Source organism: Pristiophorus japonicus, chromosome 11 (genome assembly GCF_044704955.1).
Source record: "Pristiophorus japonicus isolate sPriJap1 chromosome 11, sPriJap1.hap1, whole genome shotgun sequence".
In the NCBI taxonomy this organism is placed as follows: domain Eukaryota; kingdom Metazoa; phylum Chordata; class Chondrichthyes; family Pristiophoridae; genus Pristiophorus; species Pristiophorus japonicus.
In genome coordinates, this window is record NC_091987.1 from 166,815,080 (window position 1) to 166,837,048 (window position 21,969).

Consider the following 21,969-nt stretch of genomic DNA (forward strand, 5'->3'; position numbering starts at 1 on the left):
TCACCTTCACTTGGGCCAGGCACCAGAGAACAGACCAGCGCAGCACCTGAGGCACAGATCGTCCATCATGACTGCGTGGCAATGATCTGACAGGAACGACCTAAAAGTACCTTCACGGCTCCAGTGGCAGGACTCCTGGGGAGGAAGATCGAATTCACAGGCACTCTTCCAGCTTTTGTGCCAGAATTGCGGGAGAGAAGGATCAAGGCAGTCGATCTCAAGGACAGAGGCAAGATGGCGTCCCTGCTGCAGCGAGGTACAGTGTGGCTGAAAAAAAAGATGGCCGCGGCCATATCACGGGGTGCAACGCTGAGGGACCAACACGTGGTGTCCAACAAAGGATTTGTTTGAGGTAAAGCCAGCAGGGTTCTCTTAAAGGAGACCTGCAACCAACTGAACTTAAAGAGACATTGTATGCATGCTAATCAATGTAACGAACCGATTAAGAATGTAAAGAACAAAATGTTGCAAGATGTCTGGAATAGAGTGTCCCCAAAAGTAGCAAGCGAGCGAATTCGGGAAGGTAAAGGCGCTGATCCTGATACCCTGCCCCAGGTCTATCTCACACTGCAGGCACCCAATGGCAGTATACGCCACGGACCTGGAAACGAAAACGGCGCCAATGCGCGCAGTCGGCCGCCATTGCCCACCACGCAGGTGGAGACGGCGCAGCCCCCAGACCCAGTCACTACCTCGGCCATGTCCGGGAGCGAAAGGTCAGGACCAACAAGTTCCCCAAACAGGACCTGGAACAGCCAGGTTCCCAACACCGTTAGTGAGCAGGCATTAGATTCTGCAGCCCTCAAAGGAGGACAGGGAGGCCACACACATCTGTGGCTCTGCCCACCACTAGGCAACGGCAAAGGCCCTGAGTCTTGGCAAGCTGAGCAAACCAAGCCCACCCCGCTAGCAGGGGGTGCAGCGCCGCCATCAGATGACTAGGACCCCGTCCGGTTGCTCTAGAACTAGTGTCCTCGCATACCTGTACTGCTACGTCAGTACTGACCATGACTGAACCATGAATGCAATCTACCCAATCCTGGCACACGACCGTAAAATGTAACGAATGTAAGTCACTGAACCAAGGTGTCACGATGCAAATTGTTTAAATAAAAAAAAAATCTTACTTTCTTTGTACTTGCACTGTGTCTGATCCTGTATGTTAATGTAATGGGCCAGCTGCATGATCTCGCTGTGAGGAGGGGAGAAATGGATGTATGTAGCCATGGATCACACTCAGAACCCACTGGAACCTCCACTGCATCATCGAACCATCCAAACTGATAAACACTACACTACGTTGTGGCAAAAGGACTTGGAGATTAACAGGGAGAGAGCCAAGCCAAAGCACAGCCAAAGTGCAAGGGCTATTGGCACTTAATTCTGGGGAGAGCTAAACCAAAACACATAGTGCAAAGGTAACTGGCACAAAGGACTTGGGGGAGAGTGATGTTATATATACAGACTATACATATACTCTCTGTGTAGTCACTGTATTGTTGCATAAGATGGAGACTCGTTTACCTGATGTACTATCAATAAAGTTTACACTGTGTATATACATGCTGGCACCACTAGAGGGTGCAACTGGTGGAGAGCGGGGTTTCCTGCCCTTATAAAAGGGGAGCTACCATGCGGCTGTCTCACTCTGGAGTTACAATTAAAGGACCAAGGTCACTACAGTTTGAGTACAATACATTGCCTCGTGGAGTCATTCATAAGTACATTACAGACATAATAACATTGAATAAATTTAAGACAGAAATAAACGATAAGGGAATAAGGGGTTATGGAGAGCGGGCAGGGAAGTGGACCTGAGTCCATGATCGGATCAGCCATGATCGTGTTAAATGGCGGAGCAGGCTCGAGGGGCTGTATGGCCTACTCTTGCTCCTATTTCTTATGTTCTTATGTTCTAATAAATCACAAGTGCAGGGCATTTCTGAACCTAAAACAACCCAACTCTGGAGCAGCAAAGTAGCTTTACAGACGGCTAAAGGCCGAGGTCCAACAAAAAACCTGTGACCTAAAGAATAGATGGTGGGTGGAGAAAGCACAGGAAATTCAGCAGCTGGCCGACAGCCATGACGTGCGAAGATTCTTCACTGCAGTCAAGTCCACCTACGGCCCAAGCATCCAAGGCCCCACCCCACTGCTGGCCAAGAACGGGGAGTTATTCATCAAGGACACCGAGGCAGTCAGGGCCTGCTGGAAGAAACACTTCGAAGATCTCCTTAACCGAGACTCTTCCTTTGACACGAGTGTCCTCGACTCCATTCCACAGCATGCCACCTGCCACCATCTCAGCCACAACCCCAGTCCTGCACAAGGTAGAAAAGACCATCTGTCAGCTCAAGAACAACAAGGCATCGGAAGCGGATGGAATCCCCACTGAAGCACTAAAGTATGGCGGAGAGGCACTATTGGCACGAATGCATGACCTCATCTCTCTCATCTGTCGGAGCAGTGGCAGGCATTTAAGGAGGAGAGCCGGAAGGCTCAGGTCAAACATGTGCCCTTAAAGAAAAAGGCTTGGAAAAATAATTCTAGAGCCCCCTGGATGTCTAGGGACTTACAGGGGAGGGTTAAGAAAAAAAGGGAAGCTTATGTCATATACCAACAGCTAAATACTATAGAATCTTTAAATGAATATAGAAAGTTAAGAGGCAAAATTAAAAAGGATATTAGGAATGCTAACAGAGAGCACGAGAAATCCTTGGCCAGTAAAATTAAGCAAAACCCTAAGATGTTCTATAAATATATTAAGAGTAAGAGGGTAACTAAAGAAAGGGTAGGGTCTATTAGAGACCATGAGGGCCATCTCTGTGTGTGGAGGCGGAAGATGTTAGTAATATTCTTAACGAATACTTTGCATCTGCTTTCACAAAGGAAAGGGGCAACACAAATACTGCTATCGAGGAGGTGTGTGATATTCTGGATGAAATAAATATAGTGAGAGAGGAAGTAGTAAGGGGTTTAGCAGCTTTGAAAGTAGATAAGTCCCCAGGCCCGGATGAAATGCATCCCAGACTGTTGAGCGAAGTAAAAGACCAACATTTTCCAGTCCTCTTTGGATCTGGGCATGGTGCCGGAGGATTGGAGGACTGCTAATGTAGTGCCCTTGTTTAAGAAGGGACAAAGGGATAGGCCGAGTAATTACAGGCCTGTCAGCCTAACCTCAGTGGTGGGAAAATTATTGGAAAAATTCCTGAAAGACATTTGGAATCGATATTTGGAAAGGCAAGGATTAATTAGGGACAGTCAGCACGGATTTGTTAAGGGACAATTGTGTTTGACTAAACTGATTGAATTTTTTGAGGAGGTAACCAATAGGGTCGATGAGGGTAGTGCTACAATGTAATACATATGGACTTTTGCAAGGCCTTTGATGAGGTCCAAAATGGTAGACTGGTCATGAAGGTTAAAGCTCATAGGATACAGGGCAAAGTGGCAAATTGGATCCAAAATTGGCTTGGAGGTAGGAAGCAAAGGATGATTTTGTGACTGGAAGGATGTTTCCAGTGGGGTTCCGCAGGGCTCAGTACTGGGTCTCTTGCTTTTTGTGATATATATCAACGATTTAGATTTGACTATTGGGAGTATGATTAACAAGTTTGCAGACGACACTAAAATGGGCTGTATGGTTGATCATGAAGAGGAAAGTCGTGGGCTGCAGGAGGATATCAATCTGCTGGTCAGGTGGGCAGAGCAGTGGCAAATGGAGTTTAATTCAGAGAAGTGTGAGGTGAAGCACTTAGGGAGGGCTAATAAGGAAAGGGTATACACATACACTTCCAGAAGGCATTTGACAAGGTACCACATAAAACGTTACTGTACAAGATAAAAGTTCACGGAGTTGGGGGTAATATATTAGCATGGATAGAGGATTGACTAATTAACAGAGAACAGAGAGTCGGGATAAATGGTTCATTCTTTGTTTATCAACCAGTAACTAGTGGGGTGCCACCTATTTACAATCGATATTAACGATATGAAAGGACTGAGTGTAACGTAGCCAAGTTTGCTGATGATACAAAGATGGGAGGAAAAGCAATGTGTGAGGAGGGCACAAAAAATCTGCAAAAAGGACATAGACAGGCTAAGTGAGTGGGCAAAGATTTGACAGATGGGGTATAATGTTGGAAAGTGTGAGGTCATGCACTTTGGCAGAAAAAAATCAAAGAGCAAATTATTATTTAAATGGACAAAAATTACAAAGTGCCGCATTACAGCAGCACCTGGGGGTATTTGTGCATGAAACGCAAAAGGATAGTATGCAGGTACAGCAAGTAATCAGGAAGGCCAATGGAATATTAGCCTTTATTGCAAAGGGGATGGAGTATAAAAGCAGGGAAGTCTTGCTACAGTTCTATAAGGCATTGGTGAGGCCAGACCTGGAATACTGTGAGCAGTTTTGGTTTCCATATTTACGAAAGGATATACTTGCTTTGGAAGCAGTTCAGAGAAGGTTCACTAGGTTGATTCCAGGGATGAGGGGGTTGACTTATGAGGAAAGGTTGAGTAGGTTGGGCCTCTACTCATTGGAATTCAGAACAATGAGAGGTGATCTTATCGAAACGTATAAGATTATGAGGGGGCTTGACAAGGTGGATGCAGAGAAGATGCTTCCACTGATGGGGGAGACTAGAACTAGAGGGCATGATCTTAGAATAAGGGGCTGCCCATTTAAAACAGAGATGAAGAGAAATTTCTTCTCTCACAGGGTTGTAAATCTGTCGAATTCACTGCCTCAGTGAGCTGTGGAAGCTGGGACATTGAATAAATTTAAGACAGAAATAGACAGTTTCTTAAACGATAAGGGTTAAGGGGTTATGGGTAGCGGGTGGGAAGTGGAGCTGAGTCCATGATCAGATCAGTCATGATCTTATTGAATGGTGGAGCAGGCTCGAGGGGCCGTTTGGCCTACTCCTGCTCCTATTTCTTACGTTCTTATATTCTTATGTTCACACGTCATAGGGGCTAAGGCAAAGTTCACGTCACTGAACAACATGATTGACGTGATGAGAAAGAACCAATCAGAGCTAGTCTGATAAGAGTCAACAAATCAATGTAACTTCGCTGATAGCAGTAGACCAATCGGTGGTTCTGTAGGAGGGTAGTACATATCGAAAAATCGTATAACTATGTTGTAGAACTCTTGTACTATGAAGTTTTCATTGGAACATTTCCCGAGCATGTTCGAATAATAAAACCGGTGAACCGAAGTTTTAGTCTGAGTAAATCCGTGGTCGCTGTACAGAGGGCAGGTGTACACTCCTTATATCAGGGAGTCCACCTCAAGGGAGAGAAGTCTTCCTTTTACCACAACACGTGTTTTTTTCCTGTATTTGTTTCCCAAATTTTTTATCCCGTGTTTTTTTTCCCTTTTTTTCCCAATATTTTTTACCGTGTTTTTTTTGGCCACCTGTTTTTTTTCCCCGTGTTTTTTTCCCTCATATTTTTCCGTGTTTTTTGTCCCACATTTTTATTTTCACTTTTTTTCCTGTGATTTTTTTTTCCCAATATTTTTTCCTTTGATCCTCTCTCCGTTTGATCCTCTCCCTTTCATCTTCCCCCAGCCCCCCATCTGATGCCCTGACCTTCTCCGCACGGAGCTGAGGGAAGTGTGACGGTGTGGGCACTGTTGGGTGCTGCACTGGTGCAATGGGAAATTGTAACATTTAGTCGATATTGCTTCTCCTCGTTCTCCCTTCCAAATTGCATCACTTCACACGTCTCTGCATTAAACTGCATCTGCCATGTGCCTGCCCATTTCACTGATCACTCTGTGCTCCTGAAATCTATTACTATCCTCCTCACCTTTTGCTGCATTTCTGAGCTTTTTTCATGTGAATACATAAGTCCAGGTCATTAACATATATCAAAATAAGCACTGGCCCTGGAGAACACCACCAGTCTGAAAGCAATTGTTCACTACTGCTCTGTTTTCTGTCCCTTATCCAATGTCGTATCCACACTGCCAGTGCCCCTTTAATCCAATGGGTTTCAGTTTTTCTAACCAGTCTATTAAATGGCACTTTTTCAAACGCCTTTTGAAAGTCCATATACATAACATTAACTACCCTCATCAACCATCTGCGTTACTTCATCATAGAACTTGATCAAGTTTGTCAAACACGATTTGAGTTTAACTAATCCATGCTCTTTGTCAATTATTTATCCATATTTTTCCAAGTGACAAATAATGTTGTCCTGGATTGTGGCCTCCAGAAATGTCCCCACCACTGACGTTAGGCCTGGAGTTGCAGGGTTTATCCCTCTCTCCTTTTTTAAACAGAGTGTAACATTTGTAACCTTCCAGTCCTCTGGCAACACTTCCAAATCGAAGTAGGATAGAAAGATTTAGGCTAGTGCCTCTACTATTCCCACCATTACTTCCCTCAGCAACTTGCATACATCCCTTCCAGACTGGCTAAATGTACTTTAATGTTGGATTGAAAGGGGTTAACTGAAGCTGTTTGTTCAGTGACTGCAATTAATGTCACTCTCCATGGACCCTAATTGCCTCACTGGAGAATTTCCCTCTTCTATTAATAAGGGAAACCTTTCAACACATCATTCCACAGTGTCAGTGGGAGCATCACCTCCGGCACAAACAGGAATCATCAGCTCTACTGAGAGGGAGAGGATAGTTCAGAATCTGACAACAGTAGATTGGAATGTTGCAGCAATGTGTCAGAATCTGAGAACAGTCGATGGGAACGTTACAACAATGGACAGGGGCTTCTCCTGGGAGTTTGATTTTCTTTCTACTTATTATGATAAACTAACACTAGAAGATCGGATCTTTTGGGCACTTCTGATTATTGAACAGATTTACTATCCTTTCCTCGCCATTGTTGGTGTCCCTGGTAAGTTTCTCTATCCAGCTATTAATTCTATAAACAATGTTTAACTCTATTCTGTTCTTGTAATATACTCTCTCATTTTTGCTGCGGTTGGTGTCCCTGGTAAGTTTCTATATCCATTAGATCTGTAAACCATTTTCACTGCATTACTACTGTTCTTGTCATTTAAACACTGGACGACCAAAGCCATTGTCTTCGGTCTCTGAATCAAACTCTTTACCTATCTACCAACTCCATCCCCCTCCCTGCACAATGTCTGAGGCTGAACCAGACTGTTCACAACCTCGGCATTCTCTTTGACCCTGAGCTGAGTTCTGACCCCTTCACCAATCCTGCCGACTACCACCTCCATAATGTCGCCCGTCTCCACCCCTGCCTCAGCCCAACTGCTGCATAAACTCTCATCCGTGCCTTTGTTAAATCCAGACTCGACTATTCCAATGTGTTCCTGGCCGGCTTCCCAGTTACAAATCTCCATAAACCAGAGTTCATCCTAAACTCTGCTCCCTGTATCTGAACTCTCAGCAAGTCATGTTCACCTATCATCCCTGTGCTCACTGCTCATTGGCTCCAGGTCCGGCAACACTGCCATTTTAATCTCTTCCTTGTGTTCAAGTCCCTCATGGTTTTCCCACTCCAATTAGTCCCATTCCCCTGCCCTTTCTACATAGTCCTGCAAATTGATTCCCTTCAAATATTCCCTTTTCAAAGTTAGTTTCTTTCCCTCTGCATCTCTTTGTTGTCTTTCTCCCACAGCCTCTCTTGTTCTCTCTCTCATCTTATTCTCCATTTCTAGCTTTCTCCCTCTTCTCATTCTCTGTGTCTTGCTCATAGAATCATAGAATGATACAGCACAGAAGAGGCCACTTGGCCCATCACGTCCATGCTGTCACTTTGAATGAGCTAGCCAATCAGTTCCGCTTGCCTCCTCTTTACCCAAAGCCCTGCAATTCTCTCCTTTCCAAGTATTTACCCAATTTCTTGTTGAAAGTTATTGTTAAATCTGCTTCCACCATGTTTTCAGGCAGTGCATTCTAGATCATAACAACTCGCTGTGTAAAGAAAATTCACCTCATCTCGCCTCTGGTTATCAGAAAATCATAGAAAATTACAGCACAGAAGGAGGCCATTTGGCCCATCGTGTCCATGCCGGCTGACCAAGAGCTATCTCCTAATCCCACTTTCCAGCTCTCGGTCCGTAGCCCTGTAGGTTACGGCACTTCAGGTGCACATCCAAGTATTTTTTAAATGTGCTGAGAGTTCCTGCCTCTACCACTCTTTCAGGCAGTAAGTTCCAAACTCCCAGCACCCTCTAGGTCAAAGACATTCTCCTCAAATCCTCTCTAAACCGTTTAGCAATTACTTTAAATCTATGCACCCTGGTTATTGACCCTCTGCCAAGGGAAACAGGTCCTTCCTATCCATCTTACCTATGCCCCTCATAATTTTATACACCTTAAGGTCTCCGTTCAGCCTCCTCTTCCCTCTCTTTTATTCTATGCCAATACTCAGCAACCAATCACCGAGCTACTGTCCTGAGACATCACTACGAGTTTCTGTCTGTGTGTATCTGAGCTCTCTTGCTCTCGGGCCTCCTGTTGTCCACCTCGGATCTCACTCAGTCAGATGCTTCTTTTGTCAATCACCTTAAATTGTGCCCTTTAGTTACCAACTCTTCTGCCATTGGAAACAGTTTCACCTTATTTATTCTGTCAAAACCATTCATTAGTTTGTACCTTTATAAAATCTCCCCTTAAATCTTTGCTCTGAGGAGAACAGCAGTTTCTCCAGTCTCGCTCTGTAACTTAAGTCCCAGATGCCCGGTACCATTCAGTAAATGTACTATGCACCCTCTCTGAAGCTTGACATCCTTCCTGAGAAGTGTGCTTCTCAGAATTGGACATATTACCCGAAGCAATGATGTATAAAAGATTAGCATTGCTTCCTGCCGTTTGCTATGCTATGCCTCTGTTTGTAAAGCCAAGGACCTTGTTTGCTTTATTACCAGCCTTCTCAACTGGTCCTGCCACCTTCAAAGGTTTGTGTACGTACACTCCCAGGTATCTCTGATCCTGCACCTGCTTTACAATTGTACCATTTAGTGTATGTTGTCTCTCCTCATACTTCACACTTCTCTGTGTTCCATTGATCTGCCATGTGTCTGCCTATTTCACCAGTCTGTTCCCTTAAGTCTGTTACTATCCTTCTCACTGTTTATTGACATTTCTGAGTTTTGTGTCATCTGCAAACTTTTAAATGATGCCCTGTATACTCAAGTCCATGGCATTAATATATGTCAAAAGAGCAGTGGTCTCAACACTGACCCCAGGGAACACGATTGTCCACTTACCTCTGGTCTGAAAAACAAGCGTTCACCACTACTCTCTGCTTTCTGTCTTTCGCTCATTTCTGAGCCCTGTGGCCATTGCCCCTTTAATTCCATTTGCTTCAATATTGGTCTCAAGTCTATTATGTGGTACTTTATCAAATGCCTTTTGAAAAGATAGGGAAATTGGGAAAGTACGGGCGATAGCAATGCTACAATCACAGAATAGTACAGCACATAAGGCCATTCAGTTCATCGAGTCCGTGCCGGCTCTTACAAAGAACAATCCAGTGAGTCCCATTCCCCTTTCCCCATATCGATGCATTTTTTCACTTAGGTATTTGTATAATTCCCTTTGGAAAGCTACTATTGAGAGTGGTCACACAGACTTGTCAGAATTGATTGCAGCATAAACAGAGTGTGAAAGGTGGGAACTTGGTGAGAGTGGAACTCTCTGGTAAGTAGTTGGTGAAATTTAGTTTAACATTTTGAATTCATCTTTGAACTTTTAAAAACGTTAAAAGAAACTGAATGTTAGTCAACAATGAACAGAAACTGCCTGTCAGTCGGCATAGAGACAAACAGATTCGAAGGTTAAATGTGTGGCTCAAAGAGTGGAGTGGGAGGCAGGGGTTTCTGTTCATGGGACACTGGCACCAGGACTGGGGAAAGAGGGAGCTGTTCCATCGGGACGTGCTTCATTAAACCGGGCTGGGACCAGTGTCCTGGGGAATCGATTAACTAGGGCAATAGATAGGGATAGCAAATAATGAGAGGGGTTGGGGGGTTGCGGTGGGAGCATTCAGGAAAGGATAAATTCAAAACCAGTAAGAGAAATGTCAAGGCTATAGAGCAGAATAGTAATTTGGGTAAAAATAGCAGAGTTGGTCAGGAAGGGACAGAGAGCTAAACAAAAGTTATCGGGCATCAGTGACTAAGGTGACATCAGGGAAAAATAGAAAAACCATAACGCTAAATGGACTATATCTGAATGCGTTCTATGTGGGAAGTCAGGGATGCTTCCAGTGTCCCTGACAACTACATGTGCAGGAAGTGTATCCAGCTGCAGCTCCTGATGGACCACATTGCAGCACTGGAGCTGCAAATGGGCTCATTCTGGAGCATCCGCGATGCTGAGAACATCGTGAATAGAACGTTTAGTGAGTTGGTCATATCGCAGGTAAAGCCAGATAGGGAATGGGTGACCATCAGGCAGAGCAGTGGAAGGAAGGTAGTGCAGGGGTCCGCTACAGTCATCTCCCTCCAAAACAGATATACCGTTGGGAGAGATGGCTCATCAGGGGAAGGCAGCAGCAGCCATGTCCATGGCATCAGGGGTGGCTCTGCTGCACAGGAGGGCAGGAAAAAGAGTGGGAGAGCTATTGTGATAGGGGATTCTATTGTAAGGGGAATAGATAGGTATTTCTGCAGCCACAAACGAGACTCCAGGATGGTATGTTGCCTCCCTGGTGCAAGGGTCAAGGATGTCTCGGAGCGGCTGCAGGGCATTCTGGAGGGGGAGGGTGTACAGCCAGCTGTCATGGTACATGTAGGTACCAATGATATAGGTAAAAAATGGGATGAGATCCTACAAGCTGAACTTAGGGAGCTAAGAGTTAAATTAAAAAGTAGGACCTCAAAGGTAGTAATCTCAGGATTGCTACCAGTCCTACATGCTAGTCAGAGTAGGAATTGCAGGATAGCTCAGAAAAATATGTGGCTTGAGGAATGGTACAAGGGGAAGGGATTCAAATTACTGGGACATTGGAACCAGGTCTGGGGGAGATGAGAACAGTACAAACCGGACGGTCTGCACCTGGGCAAGACTGGAACCGATGTCCTAGATGGAGTGTTTGCTAGTGCTATTGGGGAGAGTTTAAACTAACAAGGCAGGGGGGTGGGAATCTATGCTGGAAGGCAGAGGGAAGTAAAAAGGGAGCAGAAGCAAAAGGTAGGATGGAGAAAAGCAAGAGTGGAGGGCAGGGAAATCAAGGGCAAAAATCAAAAGGGGCCACATTACAATATAATTCTAAAAGAACAAAGGGTGTTAAAAAACAAGCCTGAAGGCTCTGAGTCTCAATGCGAGGAGCATTCATAATAAGGTGGATGAATTGACTGCGCAGATAGCTGTTAACGGATATGATGTAATTGGGATTACGAAGACATGGCTCCAGGGTGACCAAGGCTGGGAACTGAACATCCAGGGGTATTCAATATTCAGGAAGGACAGACAGGAAGGAAAAGGAGGTGGGGTAGTGTTACTGGTTAAAGAGGAGATTAGCGCAATAGTTAGGAAGGATATTAGCGTGGATGATGTGGAATCTATGTGAGTAGAGCTGCGAAACACCAAAGGGCAGAAAACGTTAGTGGGAGTTGTGTCCCGACCACCAAACAGTAGTATGGAAGTTGGGGATGGCATTAAACAGGAAATTAGGGACGCGTGCAATAAGGGTACAGCAGTTATCATGGGACTTTAATCTACATATTGATTGGGCTAACCAAACTGGTAGCAATACTGAGGAGGAGAAGTTCCTGGAGTGTATAAGGGACGGTTTTCTAGACCAATATGTCGAGGAACAAACTAGAGATCAGGCCATCCTAAACTGGGTCTTGTGTAACGAGAGAGGATTAATTAGCAATCTGGTCGTGCGGGGCCCCTAGGGGAGGAGTGACCATAATATGGTAGAATTCTTCTTTAAGATGGAGAGTGACATGGTTAATTCAGAGACTAGGGTCTTGAATTTAAAGAAAGGAAATTTCGATGGTATGAGACGTGAATTGGCTAGAATAGACTGGAGAATGATACTTAAAGGGTTGATGGTGGATAGGCAATGGCAGAAATTTAAATATCACATGGATGAACTACAACAATTGTACACCCCTGCGTGGTGTACAAATAAAACGGCGAAGGTGGCTCAACCGTGGCTAACAAGGGAAATAAGGAAAAGTGTTAAGTCCAAGGAAGAGGCATATAAATTGGCCAGAAAATGCAGCAAACCTGAGAACTGAGAGAAATTTAGAATTCAGCAGAGGAGGACAAAGGGTTTAATTAGGAGGGGGAAAATAGAGTACAAGAGTAAGCTTGCAGGGAATATAAAAACTGACTGCAAAAGCTTCTATAGATATGTGAAGAGAAAAAGATTAGTGAAGACAAACATAGGTCCCTTGCAGTCAGAATCAAAGAAATGGCAAACCAATTGAACAAATACTTTGGTTCTGTCTTCACGAAGGAAGACACGAATAATCTCCCGAAATTATTAGGGGACCGAGGGTCTAGCGAGAAGGGGGAACTGAGGGCAATCCTTATTAGTCAGGAAATGGTATTAGGGAAACTGAAGGGACTGAAGGTTGATAAATCCCCAGGGACTGATAGTCTGCATCCCAGAGTACTTAAGGAAGTGGCCCTAGAAATAGTAGATGCATTGGTGGTCATTTTCCAACATTCCATGGACTCTGGATCAGTTCCTATGGATTGGAGGATAGCTAATGTAAACCTACTTTTTTTTAAAAAGAGGGAGAGAGAAAACAAGGAATTATAGAACGGTCAGCCTGACATCAGTAGTGGGGAAAATGCTGAAATCAATTATTAAAGATGTAATAGCAGCACATTTGGAAAGCAGTGACAGGATCAGTCCAAGTCAGCATGGATTTATGAAAGGGAAATCATGCTTGACAAATCTTCTAGAGTTTTTTGAGAATGTAACTAATAGAGTGGATAAGGGAGAACCAGTGGATATGATGTATTTGGACTTTCAAAAGGCTTTTGACAAGGTCCCACACAGGAGATTAGTGTGCAAAATTAAGGCACATGGTATTGGGGGTTCTGTATTGACGTGGATAGAGAACTAGTTTGCAGACAGGAAGCAAAGTGTGGGAATAAACGGGTCCTTTTCAGAATGGCCGGCAGTGACTAGTGGGGTGCCGCAGGGCTCAGTGCTGGGATCCCAGTCATTTACAATATATATTAATGATTTAGATGAAGGAATTGAATGTAATATCTCCAAGTTTTCAGATGACACTAAACTGGGTGGCGGTGTGAGCAGTGAGGAGGATGCTAAGAGGCTGCAGGGTGACTTGGACAGGTTAGGTGAATGGGCAAATGCATGGCAGATGCAGTATAATGTGGATAAGTGTGAGGTTATCCACTTTGGTGGCAAAAACAGGAAGACAGATTATTATCTGAATGGTGACAGGTTAGTAAAAGGGGAGGTGCAATGAGACCTGGTTGTCATGGTACACCAGTCATTGAAGGTAGGCATGCAGGTACAGCAGGCAGTAAAGAAAGCAAATGGCATGTTGCCCTTCATAGCGAGGGGATTTGAATATAGGAGCAGGGAGGTCTTACTGCAGTTCTACAGGGCCTTAGTGAGACCACACCTTGAGTATGGTATGCAGTTTTGATCTCCTAATCTGAGGAAGGACATTCTAGCTATTGAGGGAGTGCAGTGAAGGTTCGTCAGACTGATTCCCGGGATGGCAGGACTGACATATGAAGAAAGATTGGATCGACTCGGCTTATGTTCACTGGAATTTAGAAGAATGAGAGGGGATCTCATAGAAACATATAAAATTCTGACAGGATTGGACAGGTTAGATGCAGGAAGAATGTTCCCGGTGTTGGGGATGTCCAGAACCAGGGGTCACAGTCTAAGGATAAGGAGTAAGCCATATAGGACCGAGATGAGAAGAAGCTTCTTCACTCAGAATTGTGAACCTGTGGAATTCTCGACCACAGAAAGTTGTTGAGGCAGATATATTCAAAAGGGAGTTAGGTGTGGCCCTTACGGCTAAAGGGATCAAGGGGTATGGAGAGAAAGCAGGAATGGGGTACTGAAGTTGCATGATCAGCCATGATCATATTGAATGGTGGTGCAGGCTCGAAGGGCAGAATGGCCTACTCCTGAACCTATTTTCTATGTTTCTATGTTTCTATGTGAAGTATTCACAACAAAATAGATGAATTAATAAGAGAAAATTAAATTGCTTAGATCTAACAGTCATTACGGAGATAAGGTTGCAGATGACCTAACTATTCCAGGATATTGACTTTAGAAGAGATATTACAATGGGTTAGTAGGAGGGGTAGCCCTAATAATAAGCAATGGGATAAAGACAGTCGAGAGAAAGTTTCAATTTTCTGCATTGAATTTCATCTGCCATGAGTCTGCCCATTCTACCAGTCCGTCTCTGTCTGTCGTGGCCTAGGAATTCGGGGCATTTGCGCCTCCCGTTTGCACCCCCGGGGGCACTAACAAGGCACTAAATGCGTTAGCATCTGGGCGTGGTGCTGACAATGACTCCCGCCATATTGGGCAGGTGTTTAGCGGCGGCGTTATGGCGTTGTGCCCCAATCTCCTGCGTCCGGCGATCATGATGTCATCGCAGTGTGCATCGCCCCGTTAATGTCCCAGACCCAAAATTGACTTGCGCCCCCTGCAGCAGCGTCAGGCGCAAATACCGGAAGCTGCAGGAGGCGTGGATCGGGCGACCGGGTGTGCTACCCGGGCGATAATTGAAGGCCAGATGGCCGAGCAAAGTAAATAAAAACTGAGCTTTGTTTCTGCTGTTTTGATCCGTGGTCCTTCCCACAATCGCTCAGCCCATCACTCTGCTTCAGTGCCGGGCTAATCGCGTGGGTCCCACGCTCCCTTGGTGGTCCAGGTAGGTGAATCTTTATTTGCAGAGCCTGCTGCGATGGGCCTCCCCTTTAAGGTGGCAGCTCTGCACGGCCCAGTTGCAGTGCTGCTGAAGTGTCTACCTTGTTAGCACTCCATGAATGAAGTGGAGCACTTGCTTTAGTGCGCCACTTCCTTCTGGGAGTGATAAAGCAAATTATTTGAGAGAAGGGAGACTTTAGCGCTGTCACAGGTACAATAACCAGATCCACCGCTGGATGCAGTAACAAAGTTACAAATTTCACCCAAATCTCCATCAAACTGATGCCTTTTCCCAGCCTGATGTATAATTTCCAATCCGTACATTTAACCTAGTGACAATTGTGACTATTTTTCATTGATTTTTCAGTGTATTCATTTCCAATCATTAGAACATAAGAATATAAGAATTAGAAGCAGGCTTGGGCCATTCAAGCCTGCTCCACCATTCAATGGGATCATGGCTGGTCGTCTACCTCAACTCCACTTTCCTGCTCAATTCCATATCTCTTGGTTCCCTTAATATCCAAAAATCTATCAATCTCTGTCTTGAATATACTGAAAGACTGAGCCTCCACAGCCCTCTGGGGAAGAGAATTCGAGAGATTCAGCATCCTCCGAGTGAACATGTTTCTCCTCATCGCAGTCTTAAATGGCCGACCCTTTATTCTGAGACTGTGACCCCTGGTTCTAGACTCCTCAGTCTGGGGAAACATCCTCCCTGCATCTACCCTGTCAAGCCCTGAAAGAATTTTGTATGTTTCAATGAGATCATCTCCCAGTCTTCTAAACTCTAGAGAATATAGGCCTGGTCTACTCAATCGCTCCCCAAAAGACAATCCTCCCATCCCAGGAATCAGTCTGGTGAACCTTTGTTGCACTCCCTCAATGGCAAGTATATCCTTCGTTAGGTAAGGAGACCAAAACTGTACACAATACTCCAGGTGCAGTCTCACCAGGGGCCTATATAATTGCAATAAAATGTCTTTACTCTATATTAATGACTTGGATGAAGGGACCGAGAATAATGTAGCCAAGTTTGCTGATGATCAAAGATGGGTGGGAAATCAAATTGTGTGGAGGACACAAAAAATCTGCAAAGGGATATAGACAGGCTAAGTGAGAGGGCAAAAATTTGGCAGATGGAGTATAATGTGGGAAAATATGAGGTTATCCACTTTGGCAGTAATAATAGAAAAGCAAATTATAACTTAAATGGAGAAAAATTGCAAAGTGCTGCAGTACAGAGAGACCTGGGGGTCCTTGTGCATGAAACACAAAACCTTAGTATGCAGGTACAGCAAGTAATCAGGAAGGCAAATGGAATGTTGGCCTTTATTGCAAGGGAGATAGAGTATAAAAGTAGAGAAGTCCTGCTACAGGGTATTGGTGAGGCCACACCTGGAGTACTGAGTACAGTGTTGGTCTCCGTATTTAAGGAAGGATATACTTGCACTGGAGGCTGATCAGTGAAGGTTCACTAGGTTGATTCCGGAGATGAGGGGGTTGAATTATGAGGATAGGTTGAGTAGGTTGAGCCTATACCTTAATGAGAGGTGATCTTATTGAAACTTATAAGATAATGAGGGGGCTCGACAAGGTGGATGCAGAGAGGATATTTCCACTCATTGGGGAAACAAAACTCGGGACATAGTCTTACAATAAGGGGCGGCCAATTTAAAACTGAGATGAGGAGAAATTTCTTCTCTCAGAGGATTGTAAATATGTGGAATTCTCTGCCCCAGAGAGCTGTGGAGGCTGGGTGATTGAATATATTTAAGTCAGAGATAAACAGATTTTTGAGCGATAAAGCATTAAAGGGTTATGGGGAGCAGGCAGGGAAGTGGAGCTGAGTCAATGATCAGATCAGCCATGATCTTATTGAATGGCGGAGCAGGCTCGAGGAGCCAAATGGCCTACTCCTGCTCCTATTTCTTATGTTCTTATGTTCTTATACCATTTGCTTTCTTAATTGCTTGCTATATCTGTATGTTAACTTCAGTGATTCGGGGACAAACACTGATCCCTGTGGTACCCCACTAGTCACTGCCTGCCACCCCGAAAACAACCTGTTTATTCTGACTCTCTGTTTGCTGTCAGTTAACCAATTTTCAATCCATGCCAATACATTACTCCCAATCCTATGTGCTTTAATTTTGCACACTAACCTCTTATGTGGGACTTTATCAAAGGCCTTCTGAAAATCCAAATACACTACATCCACTGGTTCTCCCTTATCTATTCTATCAGTTACATCCTCAAAAAACTCCAGTTAGTTTGTCAAACATGATTTTCCTTTCATAAATCCATGTTGACTTTGTTTAATCCCGTTGATATTATCTAAGTGTGCCGTTATCACATCCTTTATAATAGACTCTAGCATTTTCCCTACTACTGATGTTAGGCTAACCGGGCTGTAGTTCCCTGTTTTTTCTCTCCCTCAATTTTTAAATAGTGGGGTTACATTTGCCACCCTCCAATCTGCAGGAACTGTTCCATAATCTATAGAATTTTGGAAGATGACAACCAATGCATCTACTATTTCCATGGCTACCCCTTTTAGTACTCTGGGGATTTATCGGCCTTCAGTCCCATTAGTTTCACCAGCACGATTTTCTTACAAATAATCATTTCCTTTCATTCCTCTTGCTCACTAGACCCTTAGTTCCCTAGCATTTCTGGGACATTAATTGTGTCCTCTTCCATGAAGACAGAACCGTCTTTAATTATTTAATTGTTCTGCCATTTCCTTGTTCCCCATTATAAATTCTCCTGTTTCTGTCTTCACTAATCTTTATCTATTTACTTACTTGTAGAAACTTTTGCAGTCGGTTTTTATGTTCCTTGCAAATTTACTCTCATATTCTATATTTCCTCTCTTAATCAATCTCTTGGTCCTTTTTTGCTGGAGTCTAAACTGCTCCCAATCCTCAGGCTTGCTACTTTTTCTGGCAACTTTGTATAACTCCTCTTTGGATCTAATACTATCCTTAATTTCTTTTGTTCGACATGGTTGGGCCACTTTTTCTTTTGTGTTTTTACACCAGAAAGAAATATATAACTATTGCAATTCATGCATTCGTTCCTTAAATGTTAGCCATTGCCGATCCACCGTCATGCCTTTTAATGACTCTTCCCAATTTATCATAGCCTATTCATTCGTAGTTTCCTTTCTTTAGATTTAGGACCTAGTTTCGGATTGGACTACTTCACTTTCCATCTTAATAAAGAATTCAATCATGTTATGGTCACTCTTCCCTAAAGGACCCTGCACAACAAGACTGTTAATTAACCCCTTCTCATTACACAATACCCAATCTAGGATAGCCTGTTCCCTAGTAGGCTCCTCAACATATTGTAACATAAAAAACCATCTCGTACATACTCCAAGAATTTATCTTCCACAGTATTATTACTAATTTGGTTTGGCCAGTCTATATGTAGATTAAAGTCACCTACGATTACTGTAGTACCCTTGTTACATGCATCTCTAATTTCCTGTTTGATGCCATCCCCTACACTACCACTACTGTTTGGAAGCCTATAGACAACTCTCACCAATGTTTTCTGCCGCTTGGTGCTCCTTAGCTCCACCCAGACTGATTCTACATCTTGATTTTCTGAGCCAATATCCTTTCTCTCTATTGCTCTGATTTCATCCTTTACTAACAACGCCACACCACCCCCTCTTCCTTTTTGTCTCTCCTTCCTAAATATCGAATATCCTTGGATATTCAGTTCCCAACTCTGGTCACCCTGTAACCATGTCTCCATAATTGTAACTATATCGTATCTGTTTGCATCTATTTGCGCTGTTAATTCGTCTACCTTATTACAAATGCTTTGTGCATTCAGACACAATGCTTTTAAATTTGTCTTTTTAGCATTATTAGACATCTTGTACTATAGCCCTATTTGTCTTATTGCTGTGTTTTCTTACCTGGACTCTATTTCTTAGTGCACTCTTTTGTTTGTATGTTCTGTCCCTTCCTGACATAATCTTTATCCTTACTGCAATCACTTTCCTGCATTGCTTCCTTTTTTTCTCGCTTTAGCATTCTAGATTTCTCTCAACTGCGACCGTCTTCCCCCCGCTCCCCCCCTTATTTAGTTTCGCTAGAACTCTGGTCCCAACATAGTTCAGGTGTAGCCCCACGGAACAGCTCTCTCTTTCCCAAGTATTGGTGCCCCACGAATCGAAACCCACTTCTCCCACGCCAACCTTTGAGCCATGCATTCATCTCCCTGATTCTATTGACCCTATGCCAATTTCTCGTGCCTCAGGTAATAATGGAGAGATTATTACCATTGGGGTTCTGCTTTTCAATTTAGTCCCTAGCTGTTCAAGCTCTCTCAGCAGAACCTCTTTCTTAGTCCTACCTATGTCATTGGTACCTATGTGCATCACAACAACTGAATCCTCCCCCTCCCACTCCAAGTTCTTCGCCATAGATGTAAAGTAATTCGAGGGAGGTCTAGAGGAGATATGAGAGGCAAACTCTTCACCCATAGGATGGTGGGGGTTTGAAAGTCACTGGCTGAAAGGGTGGTAGAGGCAGGAACCCTCACCACATTTAATACTATATGGATGTGCACGTAAAGTGCCGTAACCTACAGGGCTACGGACCAAGAGCTGGAAAGTGGGATTAGGCTCGATAGCTCTTGGTCGGCCAGCACAGACACGATGGGCCGTAATGGCCTCCTTCCATGCTGTAAATTTCTATGATTCTATGAACCCAGGGTCACTGGGCAATGATCAGGAACCAGGGCTGATTCCCCCACACTGACCCAGGGTCACTGGGCAATGATCAGGAACCAGGGCTGATTCCCCCACACTGACCCAGGGTCACTGCGCAATGATCAGGAACCAGGGCTGATTCCCCCACACTGACCCAGGGTCACTGCGCAATGATCAGGAACCAGGGCTGATTCCCCCACACTGACCCAGGGTCACTAGGCAATGATCAGGAACCAGGGCTGATTCCCCCACACTGACCCAGGGTCACTGGGCAATGATCAGGAACCAGGGCTGATTCCCCCACACTAACCCAGGGTCACTGCGCAATGATCAGGAACCAGGGCTGATTCCCCCACACTGACCCAGGGTCACTAGGCAATGATCAGGAACCAGGGCTGATTCCCCCACACTGACCCAGGGTCACTGGGCAATGATCAGGAACCTGAGTTGATACCCCCACACTGACCCAGGGTCATTGGGCAATGATCAGGAACCAGGGCTGATTCCCCCACACTGACCCAGGGTCACTGGGCAATGATCAGGAACCAGGGCTGATTCCCCCACACTAACCCAGGGTCACTGCGCAATGATCAGGAACCAGGGCTGATTCCCCCACACTGACCCAGGGTCATTGAGTTCAGTTCTACTTCCCCCACTTGCCATCTTTATTATTTGCTGCAGCATTCAGCTCTTTTTACTGGAGCACGAAAGCGACGGTGAGCTGTGCAGCATCTTTATCTGATCTTATAAACTCGTGTGTTATTTCTCCCAAATATTCATTTCCATTTTGATATTGATTTCATTGAATGGCAACACCCGTTCCAGCAGATTACCCTGTCACTGGTACAATCATTTCAATACATCGCAGGATACAGAAGCACCTTTACAAATCTCAATAAGTACTCAGTTAAACTTGTAACTTTACTCCCAGCCTGATGTATAATTACCTGTTTATTTCCCTTCCTCACAGTGAACATAGTGACAATTGTGATCCTGTCCCGGGGAAAGTGCGGACTCTCCAAATGTGTCACTCGCTACCTGGTGGCCATGTCAACGGCGGATCTATTGGTCATTATCTTGGACCTTATTCTGAGGCACATTCCCATTGTTTACTGGGAACACTTTGATTTTGTGCGATCCATTCCCGTGTGTAATATCCATGCCGTCCTGCTTTACACAGCCACAGACTGCTCTGTCTGGTTCACCGTCACTTTCACCTTTGATCGATTTGTGGCCATTTGTTGGCAGAAGCTGAAAACTAAATATTGCACCGAGAGAACGTCATCTGTGATTCTGGGAACAGTGACTGTGCTGAGCGGGTTAAAGGACATCACCTGGTATTTTATGTTATTGAGCACATATTGGCTTATAAATTTCCCCTGGTTTTGTGCGGTATCAGTCACTGCTGCAACATCACCGGTCTGGACAACAATTGAGCTCCTTCATTATATTGTAACTCCATTTGCCCCGTTTGTTCTGATCCTGCTGCTCAACGCGCTCACTGTCAGACACATTTTAGTGGCCAGCAGAGCCCGCAGGAGGCTCCATGGTCCCAGCTGTGGGGAGAAGCCCAGAGACCCCGAGATGGAGAGTCGCAGGAAATCCATCATTTTACTGTTTGTTATCTCGGGGAATTTCATCCTGTTATGGGCCATATTTGTGATGTGTTCTATATGGAACCGGGTGTCGTATTTTAGCGCTGGTTCTATAGTTGCAACTGGTTTTGTAACAGAAATGGGATTCATGCTCCAACTCCTGACTTGCTGCACAAACACAGGCATTTATACTGTGACCCAGACTAAGTTCAGGCAGCAGTTGAAGGATCTGCTGAAATGTCCCATGACACTAATTGTAAAATTCATTAAAAGATGAGATGAAATGCATTATATCTGTAATGCACTTATGAATGACTTCACGAGGCAATGTGTTGTATTCAAACTGTAGTGACCTTGGTCCTTTATTTGTAACTCCAGAGTGAGGCACAAGCATGGTGGGCAGCCTTTTATACTGGGCCCTGCACACATATGCAAGTGACCCTCAGTTCTCCCACCGCAGTGCCCTCTGGTGGATAGCCTCTGCCACAGGAGCTGGAAACCCCAGTCTCCACCAGTTGCACCCTCTAGTGGTGCCAGCTTAGTATATACACAGTGTAAACCTTATTGATAACACATCAGGTAACAAGTCTCCATCTTAAGCAGCTATACGGTGACTACACAGAGAGTATAGCGAAAGTTTGCATATATAACATCACTCTCCCCCAAGTCCTTTGTGCCGATTACCTTTGCACTATGTACTCTGGCTTAGCTGTCCCAGACTTAATTGTCAATAGCCCTTGAACCTTGGCTGTGCTTTGGTTTGGCTCTCTCCCTGTTAACCCCCAAG

The 21,969-nt window shown here is 44.6% G+C and overlaps 1 protein-coding gene across 1 annotated transcript; it reads left to right on the top strand.

Moving 5' to 3' along the window:
* Positions 1–6,691: 6,691 nt before the first annotated feature.
* On the top strand, positions 6,692–21,459 carry LOC139275642 (probable G-protein coupled receptor 139). Its single transcript, XM_070892812.1, has 2 exons — positions 6,692–6,872; positions 20,558–21,459. The coding sequence occupies exons 1-2, from the start codon at positions 6,692–6,694 to the stop codon at positions 21,457–21,459; spliced, it is 1,083 nt and encodes a 360-aa protein (XP_070748913.1).
* The last annotated feature ends 510 nt before the right edge of the window (positions 21,460–21,969 follow it).

Excerpts from the sequence above, each read along its gene's own strand:
- LOC139275642 (XM_070892812.1), top strand. The coding sequence starts at position 6,692 with ATGTGTCAGAATCTGAGAACAGTCGATGGGAACGTTACAACAATGGAC. Across the intron at positions 6,873-20,557 it reads CGCCATTGTTGGTGTCCCTG|TGAACATAGTGACAATTGTG; the intron begins GTAAGTTTCTCT and ends CCTTCCTCACAG.